Source organism: Sander vitreus, chromosome 22 (genome assembly GCF_031162955.1).
Source record: "Sander vitreus isolate 19-12246 chromosome 22, sanVit1, whole genome shotgun sequence".
In the NCBI taxonomy this organism is placed as follows: Eukaryota; Metazoa; Chordata; class Actinopteri; order Perciformes; family Percidae; genus Sander; species Sander vitreus.
The window spans coordinates 23,933,882-23,951,381 of record NC_135876.1 but is presented as its reverse complement, the minus strand read 5'-3'; the positions used below and the strand labels follow the sequence as shown (position 1 = coordinate 23,951,381).

The 17,500-nt window shown below is 40.7% G+C and overlaps 2 protein-coding genes across 4 annotated transcripts in view; one reads left to right on the top strand and one right to left on the bottom strand.

Annotated features, from left to right (window-relative positions):
* The window catches only part of LOC144536972 (diamine acetyltransferase 1-like), an 8,271-nt gene extending 130 nt beyond the window's left edge, over nt 1-8,141 (bottom strand). The window contains exons 1-6 of the mRNA XM_078280347.1: nt 7,883-8,141; nt 6,851-6,902; nt 6,281-6,361; nt 3,756-3,857; nt 3,593-3,633; nt 1-1,863 (exon numbers count right to left, since the gene is read on the bottom strand). The exon at nt 1-1,863 is cut by the window's left edge and continues 130 nt beyond it. Of these exons, the coding sequence (XP_078136473.1) occupies nt 1,687-1,863; nt 3,593-3,633; nt 3,756-3,857; nt 6,281-6,361; nt 6,851-6,902; nt 7,883-7,945 (516 nt within the window). The 5' untranslated portion in view covers nt 7,946-8,141 and the 3' untranslated portion in view covers nt 1-1,686. The remainder of the gene's footprint in view (nt 1,864-3,592; nt 3,634-3,755; nt 3,858-6,280; nt 6,362-6,850; nt 6,903-7,882) is intronic.
* Nucleotides 8,142-10,812: 2,671 nt separating this feature from the next.
* The window catches only part of acot9.1 (acyl-CoA thioesterase 9, tandem duplicate 1), an 18,474-nt gene continuing 11,786 nt past the window's right edge, over nt 10,813-17,500 (top strand). The window contains exons 1-3 of one of the 3 annotated variants that reach the window (XM_078280355.1): nt 10,813-10,994; nt 12,808-12,902; nt 17,151-17,177. In XM_078280355.1, the coding sequence (XP_078136481.1) occupies nt 10,981-10,994; nt 12,808-12,902; nt 17,151-17,177 (136 nt within the window). In that variant the 5' untranslated portion in view covers nt 10,813-10,980. Of the gene's footprint in view, nt 10,995-12,763; nt 12,903-17,150; nt 17,178-17,500 lie in introns of those variants that run through there. The other 2 variants (XM_078280356.1, XM_078280354.1) reach the window with 2 other exon arrangements.

The window sequence follows — 17,500 nt, the reverse complement described above, 5'->3', positions numbered from 1 at the left end:
TCCTAAAACCTGGAGATGAGTTGTTGCACTTCCAGTCCCCTCGTCTCAAAGTCGGTGGGTCTTTGGTTAGATGTCTGAAGTAAAGTCTGTGGTTAACACGAGCTTTATTGAGATCCTGAAGCCTTTACGTGTCTTAGCAAGTGGCTAAATCAGAATACAGAGGTTGTTGGGACATTAAACGGCATCACGGAAATCAGTCTACTCACTGGTCCGCCTTCACAGCCTCCCGTTTACTCTCGTGCTCCTCCAAACTATTTAAGGTGCTCTAAGCGATGTTGGGTGACATCACTTCTTGTTAATGTTCGAAATATTGTCAAACAAAACGGAGGCTAGCTCGCCCCTCCCTCCTCCTCATCCCGTCCCCTCCCCTCCCTTCCGTGCACTAAACCCCAAAAATCCTTCTAGTCGGTTATTGGCTGGAACACTGTTATGTTTGGTGGTGCAGGTTGGCACAGTTGGTTTGTGGAGCCAGGGCTGCCTACAAAGACAGCATTTTTTAACAGTGTTTTCAGGGGCCAGGCAGCTAGTCAGTCCTTCCAGAAAAATGCGGCGTTTTTTTGTGATTGTTGCGGGCGAAAATCCTTGATTATGCGGCACGATTTCTTAAAAAATGCGATGGAATATGCGGGATATTTATGCAATTTTGTGTGATGAAATTGTGGGAACTTGCAAAAACTGCGGTTTCATCGTGGCTTCATCGCGGGGTTTGAAGCTTTTTCGATGATGTTCACGTCGCGTAATTACGTCACTTCATGGCAACGGGAAAACGGCTGCTCTTGTGTGACGTAAACGCAACATTTTTCAACTTTCTGCTAAGATATGTGACACTTTTGCAACGGAAATGCGGGGATTATGAAATCATGCAAGCCCCGCATATTTTGCGCGGAAATCGGCAGTTTATGCGGCGAAAGTGAGGCGTATTTGAAAAAAATGCGGCTGCCGCATAAATATGCGGACTTTGGCTGATTATGCGATCATATAATCGTTTTTCTGGAGGGACTGGCTAGCGGATAGCGAGAAGTTTGCTGTATTTAACAAAAAAATGTTACGTTAACGTGTGACATCGCTTAGAGCACCTTTAAGGCTCCTGTCAAAGTGCACAAAATCAAATGAGAAGTTGGGAGCTTAGTGGTGGTAAAGTTGTAGTCGTAGTTTGTTTAAAGCCAGTCGTTTACTTCAGGCGATTCCATTTGCGCTCAAAGTCCTTTGTAAAGATTTTGCTGAACTAAACGTGTCCGTAAGTATCAAACGTTTGTTTGCCACAGAGCTTTGTTTTCTGTACTAACCCAAAGAAAAAGAAAGATGGCGGTTTTGTCGAGGGATAAAGGGGCGACGCTAACTTACGTCGACAAATATTGGTCATCACTGCAGCACTCTTTTAGCAAAAGACAACAAAAAATAAGCTTACAAAGTTTGTGAACTACATGCAGAAACATTACTGTGATACAATTTCCCATTTTTGAAAAGCTGAACTCGTTTGTCTGACTGGAGAGGAGACGCAGAGAGGCCGACTTGATTCCCGAGCAGGCTGCTGCAGCGCCGCCACCGCGTACCCTCACACGCGAGAGTTCAAAGTGGCGACAGAATCAGATTCAATTACATGAATCGTCAGAAAAAGCAGCCCAACTCTCCGCCTCAGCTCGGACTCCCGTGTCTCCAGCTCCTCTGGTGCGAGCCGGGCCGCCTTCACTCCTCGGCCGGAGTGCTCATCTTGACCAGGCTGTTCTTGTCGAACCTGAAGAGCCTCCAGCCCTCCTCCTGAGAGAGGTCCTCGGCGCCGCGCCGCTTGTAGAACTGGACGGACGGCTCGTTGTTCTCCGCCACCACGAACATCATGCCGGTGCAGCGCGTCTTCATCGCCAGCTGGAAGACAGACCAGAGTCACGGTCAATTTTCGTACTTTGTGTTTATTCACTGGGAAGTTTGAGCATCGTTTACATTTTAACATTTCTGATTTTAATTCCGGTTGTTATCGATTCTCCATTTCTATTCTTTGAGGGGTGGAGTTGAAACGGGTCCCATGAAGGGGTGGGAATCACCAGAGGCCTCACGATTAGGGTTGGGTACCGAAACCCGGTTCCACGATGGAACCGGTTTCTATGCAACTGGTAGGAATCGGACCGGATTAGAACACAAATTTTGGTTCCTCATTTCGGTTCATGTGTCGACTGAAATGTTTTCTCTGTCGCTCCGAAACCGATGTAAAAATATCCCCCTTTCTCTGTAGTCTACTGTTAGCTAGCTACCGTAAATGTAGGCTACTTTTAAAATGCCATATCTTCCCTCTGGGCTCACCAAAACGGACGTAGAAGCATATTAACCCTTCACTGCACGGGATCGCTAGTAAACATATCACATCTTTGATGTCAGTTTTCAGTTTTTCAAGACCAGGTTCGGCATCGGAATTGTAAAAATCCAAACGGTACCCAACCCTACTCACGATACTACTGCGATTTTAAACATATTGCAATATTTTGCCATGTATTGCAATTTATTACCTTTTTTTCAAGCTTCGAATTTTTCCCCAATTTCATGTCGTCTCCAAAAGGAAACGTTAACATCCGTTTGATCTAAAAAGATACATCTCTCTTTGTTCATCTCACTTCAATGTTATTGCTGCAAAATGGGATTGTCAAGCAGACAAACTGACCAACACACATAATAATAGATCCATACTTGGCATCTATGTATCGATACAGTATTGCCACGGAAAATATTGCGATTTGTCATATATTTATCTAGATTTTAAGATGGAATCCATTTGCAGCATTAGGTATTGGGTGTTTGTAGTCACATGCTCATTTCACAAATTAGAGGGAAGTTGTATTTTGATTCGATGGATATTTACAGTTTTACCGGGTTTTCTTCAACGTAAAATAAAGCCAGACCAGAGCGCCGCTCACTGAGCTCCACGGCTGCGACACAACAAGTGCCGGGCTGCTACCAAAAGCTGCGCATGTTAAATTTGGAACCGATGATCGGATTTGAAACCAAATCTTCCAAAGAATTAAAAACAAAACAATTCCAAGTTGGAACCGGTTCTCGATGCCCAAACCCATTCACAACAGACAGATTTTAAAAAGCGAGGCCAAGTTATGACTTTCAGTCTCTACTGTAGTATGGCCCAAGCTCCAAAAACACTACCACGAGAATCGCTGAACCAATCTAAAGCCGCTTTGCGACCGGAGGGATTTTTGCAGTTCCTAGAACATAACGTTCCTAGAAGCCTTTTCCCCCCTCTGGCCAGTTCCTGTAACTCTTTCAGCTCCTACTTCAGGGCAGGGGCTTTTCACTTTCCCCATTTCCCGCATAGTGGTGGTTAGATGGCTGTGTTATAATAACAAAAGGTCAGTTCCTATGGCCACTTGGCCAGTGTGAATGCAAATGGGAAAGCGGGTTTTGGGGGGAGAGTAGTTAGTAGAACTGTTTAGAAGTGGACTGTTCCTATAACCACGTTCCTGTAACTACTTGGTCGGAAAGAGGCTTATGATGAGAGCGGCGAGTCAAAAGGTCTGGAATCGGGCGAACAACGGCCCCATTTTGTTATTCACTCTGTTCTAACACAGAGCTTTGCTTTGTGAAACATACTCACATCACTGATGTGGCGCAGGAGCTCCGAACCGATTCCCAGTCCTGGGAAGAGAAAAGAGAGAAGTCATTCATAAAGAAGCAGCTCATTAAAAAGGTGGACTGGACTAGATGAGCTTTGTGTGTGTGTGTGTGTGTGTGTGTGTGTGTGTGTCTCTGTGTCGTACCTCTGTACTGATCCATCACGTAGAACTCCTCCAGGTAGAGCTGTTTGCCGACCCAGGGGTCATAAGTGAAGTAGTACATGACAAAACCGACCACCTTCGGATCTGCAGAGACACAGTGAGGAAACGGTTGAGTATCCTGCTGCTGCATGTACTATTATACATTTATATTGTTTTATTATACTTTCGTACAGAGCTGCAAAGATTCAACAATTTATCGATTAACCGCCAACTATTTTGAAATCATTGAAAGCTTGTTAAATGTGAATATTGTTCTAGTTTCTTCTCTCCTCTGTGACAGTAAACTGAATATCTGAGTTGTGGACAAAACAAGACATTTGAGGACGTCATCTTGGACTTTTGGGAAACACTGATCCACATTCTTCTACATTTTATAGACCGAACAACTAAAATAATCCCCCTCCTCTTCAGCCTACTTCTTGTGTGGCTAGGCGTGAGTTTCCCACCGGACAAAGTCTTGTGTGACTACTGAGAATGTGCTCAAGGTAGAAAGTTACGTATATACACAAAAAATGTTTGTTTTTTTGCTTTACTTCTGCCTTGTGTTTTGTCAAGAACATCTGCCTGTTAACACTGAGCAGAGTTGTGAAGTAAAAGAATAATTGTCTGACTTTTAACAAAGATCTGTAATGGGAAGAAATATTTTTTCAACCATTTAAAACAGGTAGTCTCATTGAGATCTGGATCTATTTTTCAAGAGAGACTAACCCTAAAAAAAAATAATCAGACACAAACTTACAGTTTCACACTTATGTTTTTGAAATCACACCTGTGAATGTTTTTCTTAAGTACAACCTTTTAAAATGTTCAAGTGAGATAAGAGAATGTAGCTTCATACATTTCACACGAAGCATGCAAACATAAGCTCGGAATCTGAGCTCGTTTACAGAAAAGCGTCTCACTCTTTCACAAACAGGCTCTCCAACAGGCTTCAGTTTTGATGTTTATCTGTAGTTTTACAAAAACAGGAAGCAGTGCAGGCTGTATGTGTTTAGGTTAACACCGCCGTCTGTGCAGATGGCGGAAGCAACACCGCCATAAGATCAAACTTAGAAGTGTTATTCTGGGAGGTGAGATCATTAAAGAAACTCTGATTCCATCATCTCGGGCGTTGTAGGAAACACGAATCCTCATTCTTCTCCATTTTCTGACATTTTAGAGACCAAACAACTAATCCATTAACCGATAATGAATTGAATTGTTTGTTGCAGCCTTAGAAGCTGTAGAAACATACAGAATGATAGCCAGATATTATATAAATACTACATATGCCTCTTTAAATAAGACATGTAGCATTTAACAGTTTAGAAGAATCATAATACGTTACATTTACACCTTTACTATTGGAATGAACTGCAACAGCTTTCTGTCCACTGAGCGACTTTATAGTTTTACAAGCTTACGTTTAATATTCATGGTTGTTTATTTGTATATATCTATCTATCTATCTATCTATCTATCAAGAAAATACTTCACACACTTATCGACTATGAAAATAATCGTTAGCTGCCGCCCTAAACTCAGCCTTTTTTAAATTACAATAACTGCATGTCCCAGTTTCATTTTGTGTCCTTTAGCATAGATTGAATTTAGGGGTGCAGCGATCCAATATTAAGATCGGATATCGGTCCCGAAAATCTGGATCGGAAAGATTAACAGGTCCACAGGCCGATCCAGTTTTTTTTTTTTTTCCTCTGTCGCATGCTGGAAGAGATGAGTGTACAAATAAATAAGAAGTCAATACATTCCATCTATGTTATTTTGTCTTAGTTAGGAAAGTAATGTTGAGTTAGGAAAGTCTGGTGCCTTTAGCCTCTTCCACATGGTGGAAGGAAGGTATAAGGTGGAAGGTATACAGTGTATTATTAATTCAACATCGGGTATCGACAGATACACAAAGCCCAGGCATCGGTATCGGGACTGAAAAAGTCTGATCGGTGCATCCCTAGTTGAATTAAAATGGTTACGTTGGATACAAACCTCTGTGTTGTCTTTCCTGTCGACCGTGCAACTTTTAGTTTTTCTGGGTCAAAAAAAAAAAAAAACTAAGTCATATTTTGATACTTTTGTTGTTTCCCCCCCCAGACGTTTTTGTAATTTTCTCCTCTTTTTTGTTCATTTTTTTGCTGCTTTTTGGCCTTTGTTTCCCCCCTACTTTATAAAAGATTTTCCCTGAAAGTTGTCACTTTTTTCAACATTTTATAATTATTTTTTCTCCAGATGCTATCAAATTGAATAAAACACCCAGATTCAATGCAAGTAGTGAACTGATCATGTTTGTTTGTTTTTTTTACATGTGAAGAGTGTTGTATGGAACCATCCACGTCAACTTTGACCCGAGGACAAATTCATGAACAACGTGCCAGTCACGTAATCTGGTAACGTGTTTGAGTTACTTGCTCTTGAACAGTTTCCCAGTGAGGTAACCTGAGGTGACTCCTGAGAGTTGTCCATTTTGTTTTTTAGGAGGAGGAGGAAGAGGAGGAGGTGTGTGTGCTGGCTCTTACCGTCACTGCTGGTCTCTCCTTGGATTTCAGCGATGATGCAATGGTAAAACGGGGTTTCACCAAATCCATCCTCAAGGAGTTCTGCGGGGGGGGAAAAAACCTTTAAGCACAATACAAAGAATTCTTCACATTATGTGTATATAGACAGATTGATCCTCTGAGGACGAATGACACACTGGCACGTCCAAACAATGTTTGACACAACTCCTAGTCCAAATGTGATATTATAAAATTTCATTTCAGACATTTATTTACTATATTAATCATATTGTATATAACATAAGACTTTGGTAGATTAATTTCAAGCACCGAAACAAGTTGTACAACACATAAGTTAAGGTTTGTTTTCAAAAGAGATTTTGAGGACTTTCAAAAAGCCAACATCGTTTCAGCTTTAGCGTCAAATGATCTCTTTACACATCGCTCTGGGAAAACTGGGCGTCTCTATACAGAAAGCTGAGTTTGTTCTGAACATTTTGATATGAAAACACATGGGGATCAGTTTTATGCAAATACTTTATAAAAAAAAAAAAAGGTACATTTAAGAAGATATGTTGAAAATGAACTCACCTTTTTCAGTCAGTGTCACCTGGTGCTCCATCTCTTCGTATTTGGCGAGCTCCTGGGAACAAAGAAGGAAACATGTTCTGATTGGTTGATGCACCCAAATAAAACTGAGTTTCTTTAGCCGAAACAAATCTGTATTTGAGAGTTTAAAACATCAGAGCCAACCTTCATTATTTGATATAAATACCTAAACAACCCTTGAAAAGAACTGAAAACAATAACTTCATACAACAATGAACAACTGATATAATAACTATGTGGGTAAAGGCAAATAATGGAACAGCTAGAACAGTCTGGTGTGTTCAGAAAAGGACATCATTCTTGGAGTAATGCTCCTTGATCATGTTGTCAGAGACCAAACAATGTTTGTGTGTGTGTGTGTGTGTGTGTGTGTCTCTGGTTGATTCATCAATACCACTCCAATTGACAAAACATTTCATTTGATAACGGATTATTCTTTGCAGGCAACTTATAGACGAAAATAAATGCAAACAATGAACTGCCCCAGCGTCTTAAATATGATTATTTCCTGCTTTTCTCTTGTTCAGACAATTTGAATTGAATATATTTGCTTTTGGACTGTTGGTCGAACTAAACAATGGATTTAAAAAGGAGTCATCTTGAGTGTGAAGGGTATTTTTTTTGGATATCTTACAGACTGGATTACTCGAAACGATCGTGATAATACTGATTAGTTACGGCCTTAATTTAGTTGTGTTATTCGTGTAAGATCTGTAGTTATATAACGGCTCATTAGCATCAACCTTGGTAAGAACATAAGCTGAAGGTAAGACCATATGACCATATTTGGAAAACCGGCACTTAAACCGGATATGACTCGCCTGGCTTGTACACAAAGGCCACCGACACACTAATCTCACACTCGGGCATCCACCGGACATTTTCCACCGACCACTTTGTCACCAACAGACGGGTGATTCAACACGTATAAGGCGTCGCCTGACTTTATATGTCGTGTTACAAGACAGTTAATGGAAATATTTTAATTGACCGCAGTTATGGTTCTCGGCCTACCTTCACCAGTCGTAATATATCAGACACGTCCCTGGGTTCAGCTTTTCGTAATTTATAGTCCATTTTCTTCTTTTACTCTTTTTTCCTCTCGTTAGAAGTCCTCTGTATGTGAAGTGAAAGATTAGAAGTTTCTTCATTCGCTTCAGAGTGGCCTTTTCCCCACAGTCAGCCTCTGGTCCGGACGCGTTTGTTGAGTCAAGATCATCCAGTAGTTATCACCCTCGGCTGGGTCGCTGCCGTTCATCTGAAGTCTCCTTTGTTTACCTCGTGGTCTTTATACCCGGTTCGTGCTGGAACGCGGTTGGTCCCTTCCCACAGCGCTCAGATTTCTGACCAATCAGCGGCACCCTCTCTGACCTTTTCTCAGCCAATCGGGGCACACGGAATGTTTACTTTAGCGTCTGTTTTCCTTCTGTCACATTGATGGGCGTGGTTTTATCTAGTAGATTTTAGATTACATAAATGCAAAACAACAAATGTTATTAATAAATGTTGTTAATGTTAATGTTGCAATGCTTTTTAAGGTGAACTCAAGGAATACATTAAGTATCTCAAACTTATAGACACTAAAAAAATCAACAAAACTGTCATACTGTACGGGGAACTTTTGGAAGAGTAATGTATTTTGTTTTGTCTCTTATTGTAATTTTATATAATTGTTTATTCATCCCCTTCTACGTACATGTTTTGTTATTAACACTAATTAGTTTGCTATTTATTTAAACTCATATTAATGTTTCTTTGAATCATTTTTGACTATGTGTCTGAAATGTTTTTTCACAGAATTGGTTCCTTCGGGTTGCACATATTCTCTGATATTCTTGTTACTGTGAACCTTTGCACATTCCCTGCTTAATATTCTGCACATCCCTGCACAAAACTGTCCAGCTCTTTATTGTAAAATGTTATTTTCTCCTATTTTTATTGTCAGTTGTCCTATATTATTTATGTTTCTTGACTTGACTTATTTATGTTTTCTCACTGTTATTGCATCAAAACACCAAGGCAAATTCCTTGTATGTGTACACCTACTGTGCATTGTAGTGGAGTAGAAGTAGAAGGTGGCATGAAAATAACTAATTAAATTAAACTAATTAATTATAACTAAACTAATTAAAGTACAAGTACCTTAAATTTGTACTTAAGTTTTGCATGTTTACTTGACTTGAGCTGTAAAAAAGTTAGCAACAAAATAAGTATTGCAGAAGGTTCTATGCTGCAAGGACTGAAAACACTACTGCATACACTTTAGAGTGTGTTAAAACCCTGTAACAGTATATAATCAGTTACATACCAACCATACTAGTAACACAAGTGGAATTTTCCACCACTCACAGAGGTCAGGTTAACTGAGGTTAGGCTATATATCACTGTTACAACCCTGTGCAATGCTGGTAAACATGCAAGCCTCTCACTTAAAGTGGTACTCCAACAGCTATGCATAACCGCTCCAGTGGCTCCTTGTGGCTTTAGAAAAAAAAAATGTATATGGAAATGAATAACAGTTCTTTTTTTTTTAACTGCTACGCCCTGTTACGTCCTTCTATGCCCTGCTACGCCCTGCTATGCCCTGCTTTGCCCTGCTTTGCCCTGCTATGCCCTGCTTGCCCTGCAGTGACCTGCTACGCCATAAACTACCACAACTACTTTTTCCTCGCCACTGTTGCACTAAATGCTTGCTCTCGGGGGAATTACTGGAATCTTTGTAAATTACAGTGTGGTCTAGACCTTACTCTATCTGTAAAGTGTCTTGAGATAACTCTTGTTATGATTTGATACTATAAATGAAATTGAATTGAATTAACATTTGAGCTTTTTATTTAGCATTGCTGTAGGCCTAAAGTGCTGCTTACATTCCCCATTTAGGCTGCATAACATTTCAGAGAGAACATTTAGGATAGCGGTGTCGGAACTGCTGCAGAAAGTAGGTACTTTTTTAAGTAGCCTACTTTCCCCATTAGTGTAAACATTCAATCTTGCAAACCATTTATATGACATTTTTTCAAATGCCGCCAGCCTGAACAGGGGCGTCAGACTGGGGGGGGGGAAAGGGGACTGAGTACCCAGGACCCTCATGTGAGGACTGCCCAAAAATATGCTAGAATGAATAGCTTGGATGCGGGGAGGGGCCCATAGAAAATGCCTTTCTACAGGGTTCAGAATTTTGTGCTACACCCCTGACCCTGAACATCTCACAAGCCCACTCCTGGATTGACGGTCTGGACTAGTCTGGAGTCTAGTCTGGACCCAGCTTCTTACGTGCTTATCTATCTCGCTTAGGATTGACCCATCTCCCTGAACAAATGGCTCTTTTCATAGGTTGCTGACCCCTGATCTAACCAGAAGTGCAAGGTAATCTACAGAAAGAAAAGAAAAACAGAAAACCAAAACAAAAGAAAAAATGTAGGATGTGGAATAAACAGTAAGGGGTAGATATGAATATGCTAAGATGTATAAAATATGAACATGTGCAGCAGTTGCAGTGGGCAAAACATACAGTAGTATGGCATTAGTAAATCATTATAGAGAATAAACAGAAATAGTACAGAAGAGGTTAAGGGATTCACTTAGTCACTTCTTTTATTTGATCATAAATCATATCTGTGGAGCGTCCTTTAGGGAACTTCTTTGACGTGACAGAAATAAATATTTCCACTGAATATGGACTCTGATCCACAGGCAAGGATGCCTTTATATACGCATATTTAGTTTTATTAAGTAGCCTACATGAACTATCGGTTTATTTTTATCTATGGGTTTTTTTAATTTATTTTTGTCAATATAAGTCTAGCTGTTTTGAATCTGTTATTGTTTTTGATAAATGCTAACTCAATAGTGCTTGTAGAAATGATAATGTACAAAGAGAAAGGTAACGAGAAGAGGCTGACAAGCTGCACCTAGTCTCGTACGTAGCGTCTTGCGTCATCACGCAGTGGGCGTGGCCAAACACCAACACGGAAGCCGTTCCTGTGGTCCTGACTTGCCCTGGCACCGCAGTACCCTCAAGAGGAAAACCAGTGATTTTTGTCTCTTTCTACCGAGCTCACCGGCTTTATTTGGACCCCTGACCTTGTAACGGAGACATCCGGGACACTACAATGCTCTCACCGAGGTCAGTGGGATTAAAAACGTGTCTCAAAGTTCTGTTGTTGGTGATGCTGCTGCATTGACTTTGCTAACATCTGTTAGCATATTTATAAGCCAGCTAATTCATTTTAGGAATGCTAAGCAGTCTTGGAAACTACTGTGGCAATGATGTTTTTGTATAGAGCAGTGGCTGTGGCTTCTTAACATTAAAAATGAAGGAATAAGCTCCACCTGGGCATAGTTACCAGGCCCAAACAGGGTGGGGGATACGTCGTAGACATAAAGGGTGTGTCATGTTAATAACACTGTGTAAAAGAAGAAACCCAGGGCCGTTGATACTGTGGGAATATGGAAGCCCTTTTCCGCCAATGTAAGCGCCAATGAGAAACGTTCTCAAAAACATGCATCTCAAAATAATGACTTGGTTTCTCAGATATCTCATTATTTTGAGATACTAAGTCAGACAAAGCTTGGAAAAAGACTCCCCCTCACCATCCCATTAGTTTAATTGTTTTTAGTCTCAATTGCTGAATGCCTATGGGATCATGATTATGTTATTTGATTCCAAAGACACTCAACAATTAAGCATAATGTTGCTGTTTTACATAACTTCAGACTACACCAAATACTTTTTTTGGGCTTTTCCGCCTTTAATCGATAGGACAGCTAGGTGAGAAAGGAGAGAGAGAGGGGGAAGACATGCAGGAAATCGTCACAGGTCGGACTCGAACCCTGGACTTCTGCATCGAGGCACAAGCCTCTCAGTATATGTGCTCCTGCTCTACCCACTGATTCAACCTGGCCACTACACCAAATACTTTTAAAAGGTCTGTCCCCAAAGGCATTTATTAGTTTCTCACTTTGGGAAAAGTGGGGAAAACTTTGAATTTCCCCAAACTGCTGTATCTCTAAACCAGGGGTGTCAAATATACGGCCTGTGGGCCACAACCGGCCCGCCAAAGGATCCAATCAGGCCCACTAGATGACTTTGAAAAGTGTGAAAATTGCAGAGAAGTAATTCATTTTAATTCCAAATTTACTGCTTTAATCTCCGTGTTCTTTTTCCGTAAATTTACGACTTTAATCTTAGAGATCTTAGATCTTTTTTTTTTCCTACAGCGGCTTTAGAACGCTGTCGTAGCAGAAGCAACTTGCGTTTGCCAACATCAAGTTGACAAGAAACTCTGTGGTTTACTGGCGTTAGCATGCAGCTACTTAATAGTTAGCAGTATGCTAACGTTAGATTGTAATGGAACGAAGCAGCACTTTCTACTGTCAAAAATCGCAGATGAAGACTTCTGAACCAAACACTACTCAATCGGACATGTTTCGGCAGTAATGCGACCCGAAACTGGGGAGAATTTAACATTGGCAGCCAAGGTGACATCTTTTACTGCCGTTAGCTTGTAACTACATGCGACAATGTTAACACCGCAGTAGCTTAAAAAAAACTGTTGATATACTGGAGCGTTCAGAATAGCTTTAGCTCACAGGGATTTCTCTAAAATAAGTTTACCTCATTATTTGAACCCCGTTTAACATGAAAATCAGACATTATAACATTGTAGATATGACAGAAAATACGGGAAAGCATAATATGTCCCCTTTAAACAAAGCTGAGGAACTGAACTGAAGTGTCTGATGACATCACAAGTTTTACCTCATGCAGCGAGCGCTAACAGTCTGTCTGCCTGCTCAGCTGTTGACTGTCGAGCAGCAGGATTAGATACAGTTATAATTAGAAGAGGATCATGCATGTGAATGAAACTGGACTCCTTGTCTTTAAGGTCATCTCAGGGTTTGTTTGTTATGTTCTCGTGTCCTCATGCTGGCTGCAGGTTCCTGCTGCTGCGGTCAGCTGCGTCCTTCACGGTCAGGTCCTTCTGCACGGGGGGCGTGTCCAAGCCTGGCAGGGCGCTGGACATGGCAGAAGGTAAGACTGCGACCTCGCTTCCTGTGGGATTTGATTTCCTGCCACCTGGTTTAATCAACATGTGTTGTCTGGCTGTGCAGGAAGTTTGCTGTGTTGATTTGGATTCTAGTTTTTGCTGACTGACCTGCTTCCAGACCTGTGATTCGATCCCCACATGTCAGATTTGTTCAGCATAGCAATAGAAAATAACATAAATGGCAATTGAGTCTGATTATCAGGCACAGAAATGAATTCCTTTATATTTAGATAAGAACATGTTCGTCCAAGTAACAATAGGCAGCTTTATTGATTTATAGTAATTTTGTCTAGGGCTGCAACTAACGATTATTATCATCTGTTGATTAATTTATCGATTAGTCGATTTGTTGCATGGTCCATAAAATGTTAGAAAAAGTTAAAAAAAATGTCAATCAGTGTTGCCCAAAATGACGTCCTCAAATAGAGATGATCCGATACCAGTATCGGTATCGGCTCCGATACTGCCTAAAACGCTGGTATCAGTATCTGGAAGTACTGGAGTTAATGCACCGATCCGATACCACGTAATAAAGCCCTAAAGAAAATCTACGTCAAAGTAGTTTATTTATGTTCTTTTTCCGTTATAACTGACTGTCAAACTGCAGAATAAATAGTAGTATACAGCTGTTATACATCATATCATCCATACAGGGATAGTAGTATACAGCTGTTATACATCATATCATCCGTACAGGGATAGTAGTATACAGCTGTTATACATCATATCATCCGTACAGGGATAGTAGTATACAGCTGTTATACATCATATCATCCATACAGAGATAGTAGTATACAGCTGTTATACATCATATCATCCATACAGGGATAGTAGTATACAGCTGTTATACATCATATCATCCATACAGGGATAGTAGTATACAGCTGTTAAAACATAATAAAGTATATGACACACTGGTATCAGATCAGTACTCGGTATCGGCCGATACGCAAGTTCAGGTATCAGAATCGGTATCGGGAAGCAAAACATGGTATCGGACCATCTCTATCCTCAAATGTTATTCAGTTTACTGTCACAGAGGAGAGAAGAAACTGGAACAATATTCACATTTAACAAGCTGCAATCAGGGAGCTTTTATTAAAAAATAATGACTCCATTTTTTCAATTTATTTATAAAAGGGACAATGTGCAATTAAAACATAAATGTGACCATTTGATGCATTGCACCAGAGTAAGCCTTTGGCTATTTACATCTGCAGTCCCTCAACCGATTAATCGATTGTCAAAATATTTTGCGATTAATTTATTAGTTGAATAATAATAATAGTTGAACTAATTGAATAATCTTTGCAGCTCTAATTTTGTTGTTACAACCTGTAACCTTTGTTGTTACAACCTACAAAGTGCCATGACTTTAGAGGGTCACTTTTCTGGACTTTGATGCCGTCATATTATGGGAGTTATATGTTGATACAACATCTAGATGTAGGCCGTGAAAGTGCCCTGAACGCCCTGAACCTTCACAGTCTGTTAAGTTTATTGCTGCATGATCTTGCCACATTTTCCGGTGTCAGGCTGACAGCTCACGCTGATTTATTTAGCCGATAAACTTCTGCTTCATGTTTTGGAGACTTTCAGATAGGCACGCAGCGATCCAATACCCCGGACACATACATTCAGACAGTGATGGGCGGGTCAGAGTTATCCTTGGCCTAATGTTACCTCACATTAAAACAAAAATAAAGAAATTAATTCCACACAGTGAGGTGTACAGATTTAAAATTTGGGAACATTTGAGTGAACTGGTATCAGATCGGTGCTCAATACTAAAAGACATCTGCAGATGAGATATAAAGTTTGATTGGTGCATCCTTACTTTCAGAGGATATGAATAGAAATTCTCCGTGGCTCGTAGTAGAGCCCAACCGATAAAGGATTTTTAAGGCCGATATCGATACAAATATTTGGTGATTTAAAAATCCGATATTCTGATATATCGGCCAATTATACATTTTATATAGAAACGCGTAAGAAAACATAAACAGATTTCAACAAAATATATATAAAGTTCTGATAAATAAAATGTATAAAAATACAAACTTAAGATATGAAACTCAAAGGGTTAAACACGAGTGTTGCCAACAGGGAGGTTGTAGAGCGCCCTCTGGTGGACAAACTATGCGACGCCAACACTCCGAACATGGCTGAAGGGTCCGTTTTTATTTTTTAAATATTCATATTATCAATAGTTTGGATAATATCGGCCGATAATATCGGTCCGCCGATAAATCGGTCAGGCTCTAGCTCGTAGTAAATTACACGTATTCAGTAATAAGCTTTATGCTGCGTTACAGACAACTAGGAACTCGAACGTTTGTGATCTCCTACGAGAAAAAGTACAATGGAACGCCACTCAAAGTCGGAGTTCCTGTTTGTAAACTCGGGGCAAATCCATCTACGAGTTATCTGACGTCACACAACAACGGCAGCACCCATGGAAGTGCATATTATAAATGGTAAACCATTTACTAAAAGGCAACGTAAAGTATATTTGCCTGTATTTAAGTAAGACAATATATTTACGACACATTTAGATATGTTTCCGAGTATAAAAGTGCCGTAAAATAAAATGCATAATGGCTTTTGTTATCTCATGCCTCATTTGCTCTTTTCTTTATATTTATGGTTTATATATGCAAGGAGACTGCGCTGCTGAGAGTTCATTGTGCGTAACGTTACACTTGCCAAATAAAAATCAGTTTGTCACGCTCAGCCCTGTCTTTCATTTCCGTTTGGTGTCGTGCACCTGGACCTCTTGGGGGTCTGAAGTTTGGACATTTCAACCGGGACATTCCGACCTCCGACTCTGACAGGAACGCAGCATTAGTCCAGAATACTGCTGGGGCGTGTTTCAACCGAACCAGGAAAGAAAATGCCTCTGCACTCAATTGGATAGACGTCCAACCAATCAGAGCAATGGAGACAGACGCCACAGAAGCTGCCAGTCAAAGGCAGGCTTCGACAGAGCAAAGGCAGAGGCGGAAGTTTCTGTGTTGTGCGGACGGGTGTCAACAACGGATCAAGTCCAGACCGAACTTCCCGACCTCAAATGTTGTGGGCGGGTCTAAGTTCGGCAGGCATCCAGGGTATAACTGTGTTAAACTAACCTGATTTCAATATTGACCAAAAACAATTGTGGTTATGATTTTTTCCGTAAGCGAGCAGCCCTAACATCCATCGACTCTGCTGCTGGCATACAGCGCAGTGAAGGGAAGTGCTCCTTCTAACCTCCAAGCCATGGTCCATCCCTGCAGTCCTCTGGGTGATTGGCCCAGAGCTTTGTACTGTTAGTCGGACCAAACAAGGGATTTAAAGACATTATCTTTGGCTTTAGGCATATGTTACAGCCTGTACATGTCCCTAGTAATCTGGAATTTGGGCAAATGCCAGAAGGGCTGCCCCCCTATGGACCCCTATGGGCCACTACTGCCCTGCCAGGGCCGTCACTGTATGACCCTTTATTTTATGACATTCTAGTTCAAACTAGGGCTGCACTATTAATCGTTTTCAAATCGAAATCGCGATTTGAAAGAAAGCGATTAGCTAATCGCGAAGGCTGCGGTTAATCGAATGGCAAAGGTTGAGTTGAATATTTGGTGTAACATTTTGATTTAACATTTTTTTCATTATTATATTTACTGTTTTTTTCATAAGATAAATGTTACACGTCACAGATTGTTTACAGAAACCTCCTATTTTTAGTCGATCTTTCATTAAAAAAACAATTTATTTAACATGATTGCAGAAGGTGCCATATGTAGCTCAAAAATAATAGTCGTGAACCAAATTGTAATCGCAATTTCTGGCCGAAAAAAAATTGCAATTACATTTTTTTTTTCACCAAATCGTTCAGCCCTAGTTCAAACCTTTGATTGAGAAATTGAAGAACAGAGTTGACCTCCCCGCTGAAGTCAACAGGCTGAGAACACACCTAGACATACTGTACTGTGCAAGCACGCGCTAATCTCTCATTTACTAAAAACAAACCCTCTAAGCGATAAGTACAGTGGCTTGGCTAGTTGTTTGTTTTGAGAGGGATGAACTTGAAGTGTTTGACATTTCTCGCTCCTGTGGCAGCGTAAGCTCTTCAGCGTCTGTCTCAAGGATGTAATGAAATGTAACATGTTGACAAACCTGTGTGAATTCCCATACGTATGTACATCCAGTCTCATCCTGCACCTTTTTGTTTTAATCATTTTGTCTCTCCACAGGAGATCCACTTTTACACGTGTCTAATGGTGTGTGTTGGTAACCCGAGACAAATCATCTCTTAACTATCTAAACCACACTACTCCTACCTGTAGGGATTCTCTTCTAATTTGCGCGTTAATTCCTCCTGCATGTCTCTGCGCTGACTGACCGAACATCCACTGTCTTTCTTGACTTGTTTCAGTCACAGCAGCTTGTTACTGTGCACCTGTTCTGCCTTTTGTAAGGTCAGGATTTAATGTTCACGCCGGCTCCACAGTCGAGCTAACCCTCCTCCTGCAGCATTCAATGGTTGCGTCTGATAAACCTTCTTTTTCTTCTTCCCTCTGTTGCACGGAGTTTCAATATTCTG